We start from the raw sequence: 15,371 nt of genomic DNA on the forward strand, positions 1-15,371 counted from the left end.
TGGAGAAGCCATGACCACTAGAGATGGAGAGTCACTTTTCTCTAGCTTAGTCAATCTTCACACATGTCCTCATTCCAAAGTCCAGAGTCCCGTGTCCACAAGGCAGCCACCTTACATTAATATATACCCCCTGCAGGGCTGTAACTAAATCACAGGATAAGGCTCTCCATCTGATGTCCAGCCAGTGGCTCTGCTGCTGGAGGAGGCATGGCTCCTTCCAGCCCAGACCTAGCAGCTCTGGGTCCACATGGCACCTGAACTAGGTCTCTGAATCCAAGAATACATCTTTTCCTTCCATCATCTTGTCCCTTAAGGCCAAACAAACACCATCCTATTTTGTTGGCTTTGCAGATTGTCTATAAGTTCTGCAGTCAGTGCTGCAGCTCTCTGATTAGCAGCACACCTCTAGGAATGCCCAGAGGTGAGACTTCACACATCCCTATTGACAGTCCATGCCTCCACCAGTGTTCATTACCACGTGGATGGTGGAGTCCGTAGTATCTTGACTCCATTCGACAACCTACTCCAGAAACTTTCCTGCCTTAGGAGCTTGGAGGAGGACTGGGGGCAGGGTGGTGGTGGGGGAGAGGCGTTAAACCTCCAGTCACCTTCTCATAGAGCTGTGATACTCATTCTGATGGCTGATGGGATTGTCTTTCTTTCTTTTTATTTTTTTTTATTTGGTTCAGAGATTTGAAGAGGGTAGTAGCTATAGGAGTTCAGGACCGAGGGTCATGGGCTTAGAGCTCGGATCAGGAGTCGTGTGCTTAAGACAGAGGAGACCTGAGCACAATCTGGGATCCCCTCTAAGCACCAGGTTTGACCCCAGAAGGCAGAGGTCAGGGATCAAAGCCTAGCTGCACTGCTGGTGACCTCAGGTGGGATGTAAATGTCACCAACAGGATACAATCACACACTCCTTCCCTGGAGCACAGATAGTCACAGAAATGAACAAGGCACATCCCGCCCAACACTCCCAGGGTGCACTTAGTTCCCCCAGTTTCTCTCTCAGGCCCCTCTGAGCAAGCCCTGTTCACTAGACTAATCAGAGCTGAGTGAGGAGGGAGCCAACGGCAGCCCTAGGGGCTGGGAGGAAGGGCTCCCACAGGGAAATTGCCATCAACTCTGGCTCCCCACGCTGGCCCTGAGCCATTGAGTCATCAGTTAACCCTGCTGTGGGCACAGGCTGGACTCGGGCCTAAGGACGAAGGTGGGAAAATGTGCACAATGGGAAATCTTCCAGGGGAGCTGGAGTCATTGATTGCATCATGTTCATTAAAGGTGTATTTTACACATGAGTGCATGCATGCAATCCCAGGGCTGGGAGGCTATGGTGGAGCAGGTATGTGATCCCGGGGCTGGGAGGCTATGGTGGTGCATGCATGTGATCCCGGGGCTGGGAGGCTGTGGTGGTGCATGCATGCGATCCCGGGGCTGGGAGGCTGTGGTGGTGCATGCATGTGATCCCGGGGCTGGGAGGCTATGGTGGTGCATGCATGCAATCCTGGGGCTGGGCTGGGAGGCTATGGTGGTGCATGGATGCGATCCCAGGGCTGGGAGGTTATGGTGGTGCATGACTTTAATCCCTGCACCTGGGAAGCAGAACTCTGAATCTGAGCTATGGGCTACATAGCAAGTTCCAGGTTGGTCAGGCAATGGAAAAGGATGGAGTGAAGGAGTCGCATGAAGTAACAGGAGCTGACATCTTGTGAATCAGACATATAAAATTAAATCCCTTTAGTTTAAAACACATTCAATGATACAATTAAAACAAGTAAAATTGATTTCATAAAACAAAATATAAAATAGTGTTATATGACCCGTATCCCGTAGCTTAGAAAACCAGCTTTTTTGTTCACATACTTCATTAGAATATTTTTACCTAAGTATACAGCTAACATTCCTACTCATACAAATGACCTATTCTAGTTCCCTGAACCCAGAGACCCGCAATTGTATTCTGTTACAGGATTTGTTATAAAATTGCATTGCAAAGTTTTTCTTAAATATTTAAGTGTGTACAAAACATTCCCCTGCCACAGTGATGTAAATCCATGAGAGCTCTCTAGTTAGCGCACGGTAGCCTCGGTTGGAAGTTCTGAAACACGGTGCTCGCAGATGTAGGCCTGTTTTGGGGTGCATCGCTGGCTCCCGATGACAGCTGTGATCCTCACGGGCACAGCTTTGTTGACACTGCATACGCACCCCATACAGTAGCTGCAGCTGAGTCTTCCATTAGCTCCACTCAGGGTGTAGAAACCCACATGGTGACGGCATTCTCAAGAGCAGGTGGCTCTGCTACTTGAGATGGCTTTTTGCTATGCTAGGGAATGCTTGTGTTTGGGAAAATGCATTCCACCTGCTTGGTCCACGTTATCAAAAATAGCTTACCCTCTTCTCTGGGGAGGGTTTGCAAAGTAGATCTTCCTGCTCGCCTCCACTATCTGTACACAGATGCTGTATTTATATATTATATATTTATATTAGACATGTATGTACACATTTACAGGCAGACCTTCAAAAAGATATTGCACTTATATACAACGCAGCTTTAACTGAACTAACTTCATGCTGCCACCCCCTAAAGTTCTTCATAAGAAAGGTAGTCGGTATGTCCAAGGAAGTTGCAAGGAGGGTTCCAGGAATGCACCCTAATTAGTAAACATCAGAAGAGGAGAAGTGGAGGGAGAGGGCTCAATCCTTTATTGCTCAGGGCTGGGCCCACTCCCCAAAGGCAGCTGGAGTTAGACTGAGGTCAGGCAAGAACACAAGATCCTCAAAGACAAGCTATTGCCTTCCTGACCCTCGGCCGCCAGCAGCCCACCGCTATCACGGACATAGGCAGATCTCCCGAGATTTGGTAAGTAATGTAGCAGACCCCAAAGGTTCCCATGGTCTGTTCGATCCGGTACAAAGTTCTCATGTTTTGCTTTCTAAGCATATCAGAAATTCAAACACAACAACGCATGGATTTCTATCACATGGGAAACACCAACACAGCATGATATACACAGCGTCATCTCCTGCATGAAAAGTTCCTTTCCTGATAGTCAAGATGTTGGTGGGTGCCCGGGCTCCTCAGCTGGCCGAACTGTAAGTTCTGGAACACTCTCACTGAACTCCCACACCTGGGGGCCGAGTGCCCCACACCTTAAATCTCTGTTAGGGTGAGCTTGTACGACCCACCGGCTTCTTCAATCTGCAGCTGGAAGGTGTCTTCATTGGAGTAGTGCTTCACGATGTTGTCATCCATGTTCACCAGGATGCTGGACAAAGACAGGGTGTCAGTTCCCACCGTCCTACTTGGCTCTGGTGCGAGGCTTGGATTTTCTTGTTAGTTGGACATTGACTGTGACTTGTGGGGACACTGTTGTACCCTCCCATGCGGTGGCTGCCTCCTTCAGGAGACAGAGTGCCCCATAGTGCCTATGGTGGGGACCAGTGAGGACCATGTAGGGAGGGAACCAAGTTAAGGCCACCAGTGGTAGAAACACTGGTGGTGTGACGGACAGGAAATGCTGGAGTATTCACGCCCTAAATGGTACCCGATGTGGGTGGCTCTACGTTAGAATCAGTACAACTCATCTCCAGAGTCATAGCCGCCTGACAGATTACCCTTCCTGGCAAGCCACCCCCAAAGTTTAAACAAAGTAGTTAAGCTTAACCCTTCCTGTCAAAGTCATCTAGAAAATTCCTTAGCATTTGGTCAAGAAATAAGAGAAAAAGGCCTTATACTATGTACTCTGCTTATTCATGCTAAAGAGAACTAAAAATCACAGCTTCTGGAGCCAGTAAGATGGCTCAGCAGGTGACAATGCTGGCGGCCAAGCCTGACGACCTGTGCTCCATCCTCAGTATCCAGGGGTAGAAGGAGAGAACTGACTCCATGGACACACACACACAGAGAGACACACAGACACACACAGAGACACACAGACACATACACACACACACACACAATATACTAAAAATTTCTTGACAAGAAGCATTTTTCTATAGCTGGAAAATACAACCAAGGGCAGGGTGTTCAAGAAGGAAGGGAAAGACTTTGGGGTCAGTCAAAACTGGTTTGAGTCACAGCTCCACATCGCTAAACCACAAGGAGAGTGGTGTGAGGTGTGTCCAGCCTTGCTCCTGGCTGGTGATGGGAAAGGAGGGTCCGGACACCCTTGTCAGCTTCAGCACACACCCCGAGTGTGGAGCCGCTTCACAGCTGCCAGGCACAGGAAGTGCAAATACAGATTTTTTTATCCCTTGAAAAGACCGATCTTCAAATTTAATAAGGAAGAGAAAGTGAGACATGGTTTTCCACGCCTACACTCCCTGCACTGGGGAGCCTGGGACAGGAGGACGGTCATGAGTTCAGGCTAGCCTGGGCTACAGAGTGTGACCCTGATTCACTCTTCCGCTTTCTCCCCCACAAACAAATAAGAACAGAAAGCCCAGATTTAACACTTGCATTTTCTGGCTGCTTCTGGGCTGTGTGCCGCTGACAGTGTGTTATGTCAGTGCTGAGGACAGCTGTCTTCAGGGGCACACAGAAGACGGCCATTACTCACCCTTTCTTGCACTTCTTAAATATTTTTCCAATCTTGTCATGGGGGACATCATACTTGTCTGAGATCTGAAAGAACAGAGAATAAGAATATTGTCAAAGTTTAAAAAAAAAAACCATACAATTATACTCAGCTTTCCATTTTATCTTTTTTTAAAGATTTTACTTATGTGTGTACACATTTATCAATTTTGAATTTTTGTGTATGAGTGTTTTGTCTTCATGGGTGTCTGTTGTACCACAAAATGCCTGGTACCTCTGGATCCTCTAGGATTATGGACAGCTGTGTGCCATCATATGGGTGCTGGGAACTGAACCCACGTCCTCTGAAGAGTAGCCAGTGCTCTTAACCACTGACCCATCTTTTCATCCGTGTGTGTGTGTGTGTGTGTATGTGTGTGTGTGTGTGTGTGTGTGTGTATTTTGAGACAAGATCTTACTATAGCCAAAGCTGTCCTCAAATTTGTAATTCCTCCTGTCCTGCACTACCTCCCCTCCCCCCAATATTGGGTTTCTCTGTGTAGCCCTGGCTGTCCTGGAACTCCGCTGTAAACTAGGCTGGCCTCAAACTCAGAGATCCGCCTGCCTCTGTCTCCTAATTACTGGGATTAAAGGCAGCGTGCATCACCACAGCCTCCTGTTTTTAAAAGATGCTTAAACAAAGGGACTATGTCCTGGGGAGAGGGAGTTGGTGATTCCCCTAATTAATTCAGATGTCAACAAGTCAACTGACTGAAAGAACCATCCATAGCTAGGACCCTGTGCCAAGGGCTGGCTCTGTGATCGAGAGGCCTTGTGTCAGAGTGGCTCCAGCTCCCTGTGACAGCTCCTTGACTTGTCCTGCCACCTCTGCTCCATCTAGGAGCCAATCAGCTTTGCCCACTGAAGCCCCGGTGCATGCCGGGCCTACCCTGTGCAGTTCATGCTGCTGGTCTGACAAATGGCACATATTCATCTTTGAAAGTTACGGACAAGTCACACAGGTATAATCAAACGCCAACATGGTGGGTATGTCTGTAGTGAGGAGGCTGTGGGCAGGCCTGCTTTTCATTCCGCCCGGCTCCCGGCCATCGGCTAGCTTATGCCCCGAAATAACAACATATAAATTGTATTCTTTTAAACATTGTGGATTCAGTTATCCACATTGGCGCCATTCTGTAGTGTAGAGCTGCGGGCAGGCCTGCTTTTTATCCCGCCCAGCTCCTGCATGGTTAGCTTTTCACCCAAAATAACAACATACAAACAGTTGGTAGAGCATGAGACTCTTAATCTTAGGGTCGTGGGTTCGAGCCCCATGTTGGGCGCCATTCTGTAGTGAGGAGGCTGCAGGAAGGCCTGCTTTTCATTATGCCCAGCTCCCGGCCATCGGCTAGCTTATGCCCCAAAATAACAACACACAAATTGTATTCTTTTAAACATTGCCTGGCCCATTATTTCTAGCCTCTTATTGTCTAATTTTCACATCTTGTTTTGACCCATTTCTAATAATCTGTGTGACACCACGAGGGGTGTCTTACCGGGAAAGATTCAGCATGTCTGACCTGGTGGCTGGCTTCATGGCATTTCTCTCCCTGAGGAGAGGCACGGCAGTCTGGCTAACTTAGGAGAGGCATGGCATCTGACTGAGCCATCTACCTCACTTTCTTCTTCCTGTTCTGTCTATTCCACCCACCTAAGGGCTGGCCAAGGCAGTTTGTTTATTAGCCAATGAGAATCCTCCATCAGTATGTCTGTGATCCCAGCACTCAGGAGGCTAATGCAGGAAGGGTCGCACTGAGGGATGCGGGGACTACCGTCACCTCGTTTGATTTATGCACCTTCATTACACTTTCCGTATCTGAGCATTTCCCTGTGGATCTCTGGCTTATCTCATTGTTCTCTGTCTTCCTGTCTGGGCAGACCACTCCATTTGGGCTTATGTCATTTAGTCTGGTGGCTCCAGTGCCTACAGTGGCACCCGGATAAAGCTGTGAGTGGTAGCCCATGCCTGAAATCCCAGCAATGGGGAGTCTGAGGCCAGACTGTGCTATATGAGTTCCAGACCAGTCTAGACTACACAGCAGGACCTAGGTTTTGTGTTTGTTTTTAAAAGATTTTTCAAGTGGGTTCAACATGCTGCAGTTGTTAAGGGAGCTAAGGGGCATTTCAAATATGCATCACTTTGAGATCAAGATTTCTGTGATTTGCATGGGCTTATGGTGGAAAAGTGTCAGGAGCCATCACTGGTGCTAGGATATTGGCCAAGACAAACCAGAAAGGGAGTCAGCATGCAGCCCTCCTCCCATGCTTCTCCTGACACCCACGGGGACATAAGCTCAGCTCTGGGGGTTGGTGGTCATCACAGGTCACACCTCTACATCCTCCCAGATGTACTCTGGATAAGGTCTGCCATGTTAGCAAAGACAAGGAAGGCACAGAGGCAGGCGAGAGTCCCAGGGAGGAGCAGAGGCAGACTGGGGCCCCAATGAGGAGCAGAGAAAGACTGGAGCCCCAGTGAGGAGCAGATAGACCGGGAGCTGGAGTTTTTGTTTGGGGACAGGTTTGTCTCAAATTCTCAATGTTTCTGCCCTAGCTTCTAGAGTTTTGGAAATTACAGATGCTCTATTAAGTCTGACTGAACTACTAGTTTATGGATGACAGTTTTAAGACTTCACTATTGTCAACTTCTAAGCGGTCTGCTATGTGAATTTTCTCTTCAATCTAGGCCATCACAAATGGAATTCAGTACACCTACCAGCTCCAGGCTGGTCACAAGGGACAGACAGAGCTGCAGTCAAGCGCGGATGCCCAACGCAGGTCAGAGGCACGCAGTGCTCTCCACAAAGGACGGCTGGGAAAAGAGGTCACGGCTCCGGTGTGACAGAGGAATCAGGCTGTCTAACAATGTTTGACTGGGTCTGTGAGGCTCCCTCCATGTCTACAGAGGGACTGAGCTGTGCGTCCTACTCACCGCCTCCATCAAGCCCTTCAGAGACGGGGTCTTGAGCATCAGGGCATCGAAGACTTCTTCGGCCTCCTTTCGGACATAGAGCAGCACTGGGTGGGACAGGGAAGAAAAGCAGTTAATTCACACGAGCGAAACTCACAACAACGGATCACAGGTGCTAGTTAAGATGGCCAGACACAGCCCCAGGAGGGAGAGCAACACACGCCACCTCAGTGTGAGCCCCAGAGTCGACTGCAGTTTCCCCTGAACTCTGCCTCCCCCCACACTCGGGAAGGTGGCAGTCTGAAGGGCGGACATGCAGGGGGTGAGACCATGAGCTCACTGCCAGCTAAGAACCCTCATCACCACTGGGACCCAACACACCTCTCTTCGGTTCTTCTGTCCGGGTCAGCTTAGCTGGTGGAGGAACTAGAAAGTCATCTTCGGTTCCGAACGGCCCCCTTTTCAAGACAGACCTGTGGGGGAGCCAAAGCACTGTTAGATCATCGGCTTCAACTCCGCTGACTGCGTGAGCAGGAGGGAGGTTCTTTAGAGCTGCTGTACTTTACACTCAGACTCTTTTCATTCGTTATGGGGTCCAAGCCAGACGACAACCTGGGCAGGGCTGTCAGGCCTAGGCCACCCCAGTGACATGCCGGAGGGCTCCACGGTCAGATATCCCTTCCACTAACTCAGCACTGAGCGCAGGAAAGCAGAGCCACGCTCGCTGTGACACAATACACACTAGACAGGCCGCTGCTGCCTTCGTTCAGCTGTAAGGAATCATGGGTTTTATGTCTCGGTTCAGGGGGACTCAGCATGTTGTGTCAGGTGGACAGTTGTGGCCAAAAGGTGTGGTCTATGCTGCAGGAAATTCCAGGCCCACAGGTAGGACAGTCTATCAGAATGCTTGTGACCACAGTGTAGCTTCTAAAGGCTTCCATGGAAATAGTGTGGGAGAGTGGACAAGGAGCAGTGAGAGGAAAGTGCAGGGGTCTGAGCTACTTCTGGCAAAGACGTTTGTTCTGGGAAGGGTCTGTGGGGTGAATGAAGAGACAGATGACCAGAAGTAAGGACAGCACAGGCCTGAAAGGATCAGTCCATCTCAGCTCCTTGGTTGCAACATGTACTTGGTGAAGGTGCCCGCAGGAGGCCATGTCTGAGACACCATGAGTGGAACCATGGCACGGGCTTAGTGGTGACAAATGTAGGTTGGGAGAGGGTCGGAGTGGAAGGAAAGCAAAAACAGAACCCAGAGAATCAGGTACAGGGGCTTGGACCCGAGATCACAACACTCAGAAACCCGAGGTGGGAACTGCTCCTGAGCTGGATGCCAGGCTGGGCCACACAGTGAGTCCTAGGCCAGCCTGGGCCAGGGTACAGCCCCGTCTCAAAAAACAAACCCAAACCGAGATGCAGGGAGAGAGGGCTAAGGAAGCCGCCGAGAGCTGGGTGTTCATCTCTATGCACTCCTGTGTGAGTAGGAAAAGGAATGCCCAAAGCAGACTCCACTATGTCTTCAAAGTTCAGTCCCAAAGCCATCTTAAGGACGAGCCAGGCTGGGGTCTGTGTAGGCTATGGATATTCTAATAGCAGGGGACTTCTGGGCACGGAGCCCACAGGGATGAGCAGGTTACCTACAGAGAGGAGCATCAAGACTTCAGAGGGACATCTGGGGCCCCAGTCCTGGATTCTACACACTGCCTCCTTTATGGGAAATCAGCATTTCTTGGACAAGAGACTGGTTCTGTAGTTAGACAAGGAAGACACCAGCACTGAATACAAGTCAAAAGGACCGGGGCTGCACCAAGGAATAGGAGCCTCATGTCAACAGCGGCAGTCGGTGAATTCCTGTGGGTGGACGGGATGGCTTACAGCTTAAAGTGAGAAACGGAGCCTTGTACTGACAGAGATCAGTGAGCAGGTTGAAGTTTGGAGGTGAATGAGGGATTTACGGGGTACAGTGTATTGTCCCCGTAGCACATGAGAAAAGGGATGACATCTAAGCAGAGGCTTAGTCATACGGGCACTGTGGGCACAGGGATGAGATAAACTGAGGGGCACCCAGGGGAGGAGGACACATCTGGGGTACACGGAGAGGCCTTACTGCAGATGTCCCCCAAGTTAAAGACACACCACATGGAGGCTCTGAACTGGATCTAGCCTTGCACGACCGTGTTACTGCACAATCATTGTGACTGCACAATCAGTGTGACCTGAATGGGCCTGTGACTGAGCCAGCAGTGTTCCCTTCCACACTGTGGATACAAGCGAGGTCCTTGTTAACAGGAAACAGACCTGATATTCAGGAACAGTGGGGCTCTGGGTCAGCTCTCTATTCTTTGACACCCTGGCCTGGCCGCAAGTCACATCTTCCTGCCTCGGTCTTGGCAGTGCTAGGATGGCAGGTGGGTGTCACCACGCCTGGCCGAGAAACTATGCTTAAGCAGCTCAGAGGAAAAGCAGGTTCTTTGTGTTGCATCTCTACACTGTTGGTGGGTTGAGTGCATTAGAATGGAACAAAATGTAAGCCTTACCCTTCACCTTCCAGCTCCTCCGAGGGCATGGAGAGAACCTAAGGCCAAAGACACAGACTCAGATCGCTTTCCAAACTCGTGCAGATGCTGCAGACCACATGTACATCAGCCCCAAACTGAGATTATTTTGAATGTGGCCAGTCCAACACCAAACCCTTCTTCTAAAAGACACAATCCTGTAGCCGTATTTTTCAACACCCAGATTTTTTAGAGCTCTCTCTGACTTGCTGACCCAGGGGCCTGGTCTTTGTGATGGAGGCTGGCTGATGTAAACATTTAGATGCCCCGACTCTGTCAGCCACTCACTGTGTGTGGCTCCTTCTGCAACAGAATGCAGAGTGGGAACAGCCGATGGGGGACCACACAGACCGAAAAAGTCGGAAATATTTACTGGCACCGGACCCTTCACAGAAAAACCTTGCAGCCTCCAGTTGCTCTGAGGAATTTCACTAGCACTAGAGGATTGGCCAACACCTCTGACAATTCATTAGTCCCTTAGAAATCTGTCTACTAAGTTGCATGGCAGGGTCTCCTTTGTGAATTTACCCGACCTCAGTATAGAAAAGCTACACTCTCCCGAAATGCCTGTCCCACGAGGCAGGGTGCGGCTGGATTTTAAATTTAGCATGGGTTGCTAAGACATGGCTGTAGAGCACATGGCACATGTCAATGACATCCAGTAACGGGAATTACAAGAAGGGGTCTCTGGACACAGGTGTCACCCAAGCTGAACTTATAAAACCACAGACTCAAACCCCAAATGTGAGGCTACTCTCGACACCTTTAAATGAGCTACAACAGGAAAGAATATGCATGGACCTGGGGTGAAAGGTCAGCACTGTATCTCTGGGTCAGCATCATTCACCACTCGATTGTAATCAGTTTAGGAGAGCTCACTAATTGGTCAAGGGGCCATTGCGATCTGACTGTGAAAACCGCCAAGGAGTCTTTTGCCAGATTGCGCAGCCTCTCCTGGAAGACTGGTACCTACATGGCTGCCCCGCTGCAGGTTAGCAAAGTGTACGTCCGGGATGAAGAGGACAGGCTGGGTATCCAGATCCAGGAAGGGCTTGAACACCGTGATGTCCGTCCGTTTGTGTGAGGGAAGCAGCTGTACTTTAACGTCAGAAACTGGGGAGCAAAGCCACAAGTCACCAAGAGATTGATAGTTATGGCTGCCTCTGTGCTGGTGCACGTCTTTAATCCCAGCACTCGGGAGGCAGAGGCTGCTCCATCTCTATGACTTGGAGGCCAGCCTGATCTATGATCTACAGAGTGAGCTAGACCCAGCATCCAAAAAAGCCTGAGCCCACCCAAGACATGGCCTGCAGTTCTGTGAGTCAGCCCTGCCCTCCTCCACAGCAGCTGGGGAAGGCCTTGGTGCTGGCGCTCGCCAGCCGTGTCAGTCTCTCCCCCGCCCATCCAGCACTCTGCAGGGTCTGGGCTGTGGCTGGCAGGACACAGCCGCAGCCAGGCATTCTCTGGGAAGTCCAGTTAGAGCACTTACCTTTTCTCTTGCTTTGCTTTCGTTCTTCGTCCCTGATTTTCCGTTCAGCTCCCTGCAGGCAGAGGAGACAAGAGTGCAGATCAGGGCCTCTGGGAACTACTAGGATCTCTGGAAGTGAGTGCCAGCATAGGGTTTGCCACACCTGCTTCCTCTTACAAGCCCACTCCTCTCACTGATGTACATCATAGGTGCGTATGCAAATGTCATACAAAAACCCCTTTCCACAATTAACATATCTAGTGACACTTTTACAGCTTCTTCAGATAGTTTCTAGCTACATGAAATCACCCATAGGGAACATTTTAGACACAAATAAAGCACAATTCCTCTTGATAACAGATGTGGCGAGGTAAAGGCGAACCTGAGAGAACCTGCTAGCACATCCCACTGCCTGCTGGGGTGAGGGTACCTTTTCCCATTTCATAGGAAAGGACCATGAAAGAAAAAAGATAAAACTTAGCCCTGTTAATATTCCCAGTGTGGCTAATGTCATCACAGAGAGCAGTGGCTCTGACCAAAGACATGGTGCCCATGAGCAACAGACATAATCAGGTTTCAATCACAAGAAACAAGGCTGTCACTAGTAGTCTTTGTGCTGTGTCCTGTATTTGTGCCATGTATATCCACTGTGGCATCATGCAAATGAACCCACACAAATATTCACAAGAACTTTACTAGTAAAAAGCATGACCTGAAATTGGGTACCATTCGACACATTACAATGAAACACAGACTCGTTCTCCTTTGTCTAGTGATAATGTCTCTAGATTGTGCAGATGGATGGCTTTACAGTTGCCCAGTGAGGTAGGAACTGTTGGCTATGTTTCTGTTAAATATCCTCCCTGATAGGAAGCAGGAAGTGAAGGGCCTCTCGCTGATCTTTGGCATCATTACATGATAAGCATCAGGTCTGAAAGCAGAGCACAAAACCTGCCTGCTCTAAAAGGTGCCAACACCTTGTACAGGGACAGTGTATACGGTAGATGTGCAGCCTGTGTGTAAGAACGGCTATATACGGGGCCAGGGAGGTGTCTCAGCAGGTAAAATGCTTGCAGTACAAGGGTAAGGAATAGAGTTTGATCCCCAACACCCATGCAGACTGGGGGTGGGCACCGCAGCCCCACCTACTATCCCAGAGAACAAAAGACAGAGATTGTACAACCCTGGAGTATGCTGGCTAGCAGGAGCTGCCAAACTGGTGATTTGGGTTCAAATGAGAGATCCTGCCTCAATACAGACCATGGAAAGTGATCAAGGGAGACACAATACATCAAGTTCTGGCCTCCTCAGGCACAGACTCCCTGGTACAGAAAAGCAAGTCATAGCCAATCCTGGACAGAGCTGCATGTCTCCCAGTGCCTCCTGAGAACCCTACAGTAACCTCGTCAGACAAGAAGCTCCACCTCCACCCCAAAGGTGGTCTCACAGACTGATCATCAGCCATATCCAGAAAGAATAACAAGAAACTCAGGCTGCTGCCAAGAGAAAGAATCACACTCTATTCTCAAATGACAGAACTCAGCAGCTTCCAGGTACATGGGTCCAAAGAGGTTACTCCAAACACAGCCCAGACAGAGAAACATCCCCCGACATGCACACAGGGTAAACTACTGTCTGTTTCCACCAAGTGGACTGGAAAAAAACTCTCCCCCCTCCTCACAGGGCCCTGAGTAATACCCAGGAAAACCCTGCTCAGTAGAGCAGAATAATGACACATGTGGCCCCAAGAGTCACCTATCGGATCATTGGATGACATCTGAACGAATCTGTTTCCAAGAGACTTAATGAGGTCTCAGGAAAGCTTGAAGAAGAGTCCTAGGAATAAAACTACCCAGCCCCAGCAAGGCAAAATGCACAAGGCCAGATACCCAGCAAGACAGCCAGGTATCCACCCAAAAGAAAGGAAATCAAATCATGGAAGTGGACCCAGACATGGGTACCAGGCACAGACATTAAGTCAGTAATGACATTTTATCCTGTATGTTCAAAAGTTATCCAAAAACTAAGCCTGGGCTGAGGGGTGGCTCAGTGGGGTAGTGACTGCCTAGTGTGCACAAGACCCCATGTTTTCTGCCCAGGACCACAATAGAAACTGCCCAAAACAACCAACAACAGCAGCAACAACAACATCACTACCAATGACAAAGCCAAACCCACCGCTTGCTAAGTAGGGTCATGATCTAAAATGGGTCCAGCTTAAACTCTCTGAGATGAAAATATCAGCCCTGGCAAAGGATTAGCGAGCCTAGCACATAATGATGGGAACTCTCTGGAAAGAAGTAAGAAAAGCCAAACGACAAGGACAGGCCATTAGTGAAGCGCAAAGCACTTCACGGGTGTAACTGGAGAACCTGAGTGGAAGGAGCAGGCATGTCTGAAGACACAATGGCCTGACATGTTCCAAACCCAACGAAAGCCATAAACACACAGATGCTTAGCAAACTCAAGGACACGGAGCCACATCAGACTCAGGTGCTCACCAGCGGTGGAAGAGAAGAATCTCCCTGAGGTTACAGACAGGAAGATCTTACACACAAAATGCAGTGTGTAACGGGATGGCTGCAGCTACATCAGCAGTGCTGGCTGCAAGTCTGTACAGCACCTGTGAACTGACAGACGGACCTTACAGACAGAGAGAGCTGAGCATGAAATAAGCACTTCTCACGCAGAAGCGCTGAAGGGCTCACTCCAGTTCAGATGCGGAAAGATGTCAAAGGAAGTCCTGGGTCGGTAGGGACCTGACCGCAAGCTCTTAGGACTCTCCTCATAACCCGCTAGGAATGTGCTCGGGCACAGCAGGGCTTGTCCCAAAACGTTAGCCCCAAGCACCTGCTGCCTGTTAGGGCAGAGAGGACTATGACTGCAGAGGAGACAGACTTCTGTGGGAGCCAGAGAGATGGTGGCACCGGCCTGAAGCCCAGCACTCAGGGAAACAGGCAGAAGGCTCAGGAGGTCAAAGTCATTCTTGCTTCTATATTGGGCACAGGCTGCATAAGACAGCATGTCAGAACCAAAAGGACGGACCAATGGGACGAGAGAAAAAGCAGCGACCCAAGTTCCGTTGATTAGAAATCCAAACTTTGCCCACATTTCCTCTGAAAATGTGCCGAATGGCTGCTACTCCCGAAAGATGAGAAACTCATTTATCAAACCAGCTAAGCGACTCTAACAAGAGATGGCACGGCTTCCTGAGGAAGGAAATACACTGTGGATACACCAAAGGACACCCAAAGCGCCGTAGTTCTAGTTTCTCACTAGACAGAGACCAGACTCATAAAATGAGAGCTGAGAGCCAGCAGAGGGCAATCACAAGACAGCAAGTAACAAGTGGGGCGGGGTTATAGCAGACGGAGTAAGGGCCGCAGGCGGGCAGGAGACAGTGAGGCAGCTCTGGTCTGCAGAGGTCTTAGGAAGAAATCAGCACCTTCATGACACTCAAAAATGAACCCATTAATTCCCAAGAATGACCACGAAAATTATTAGTCAGGAAAGACTGAACATAAACATCAGATGTGAAAAGAAAGGTTTGAGGGGGCTGGAGAGATGGTTCAGTGGTTAAGAGCGCCGGCTGCTCTTCCAGAGGTCCTGAGTTCAATTCCCAACAACCACATGGTGGCTCTCAACCATCTGAAATGAGATCTGTCACCCTCTTCTAGTGTGCAGGCATACATGGAGGCAGAATGTTGTATACATAATAAATAAATAAATCTTTAAAAAAAGGTTTAATAAAACTGTAATTTCTCTAGTTTTATAAAAACAATACAAATACCCTGATAGATCCTTCTAAGGGTTTTTGCTTTGTCTTTGAGACTGTGTGTGGGTGTGTGTGCACGCGTCCCACATGTA

General features: G+C 49.4%; 1 protein-coding gene across 1 annotated transcript in view; it reads right to left on the minus strand.

The window, feature by feature from the left end:
• Positions 1-1,722: 1,722 nt before the first annotated feature.
• The window catches only part of Grhl1 (grainyhead like transcription factor 1), a 48,014-nt gene continuing 34,365 nt past the window's right edge, over positions 1,723-15,371 (minus strand). Inside the window, exons 10-16 of the mRNA XM_038319638.1 lie at positions 11,526-11,577; positions 11,010-11,149; positions 10,019-10,056; positions 7,866-7,957; positions 7,506-7,591; positions 4,560-4,624; positions 1,723-3,266 (exon numbers count right to left, since the gene is read on the minus strand). Of these exons, the coding sequence (XP_038175566.1) occupies positions 3,152-3,266; positions 4,560-4,624; positions 7,506-7,591; positions 7,866-7,957; positions 10,019-10,056; positions 11,010-11,149; positions 11,526-11,577 (588 nt within the window). The 3' untranslated portion in view covers positions 1,723-3,151. The remainder of the gene's footprint in view (positions 3,267-4,559; positions 4,625-7,505; positions 7,592-7,865; positions 7,958-10,018; positions 10,057-11,009; positions 11,150-11,525; positions 11,578-15,371) is intronic.

This window comes from Arvicola amphibius, chromosome 2 (assembly GCF_903992535.2).
Source record: "Arvicola amphibius chromosome 2, mArvAmp1.2, whole genome shotgun sequence".
In the NCBI taxonomy this organism is placed as follows: Eukaryota; Metazoa; Chordata; class Mammalia; order Rodentia; family Cricetidae; genus Arvicola; species Arvicola amphibius.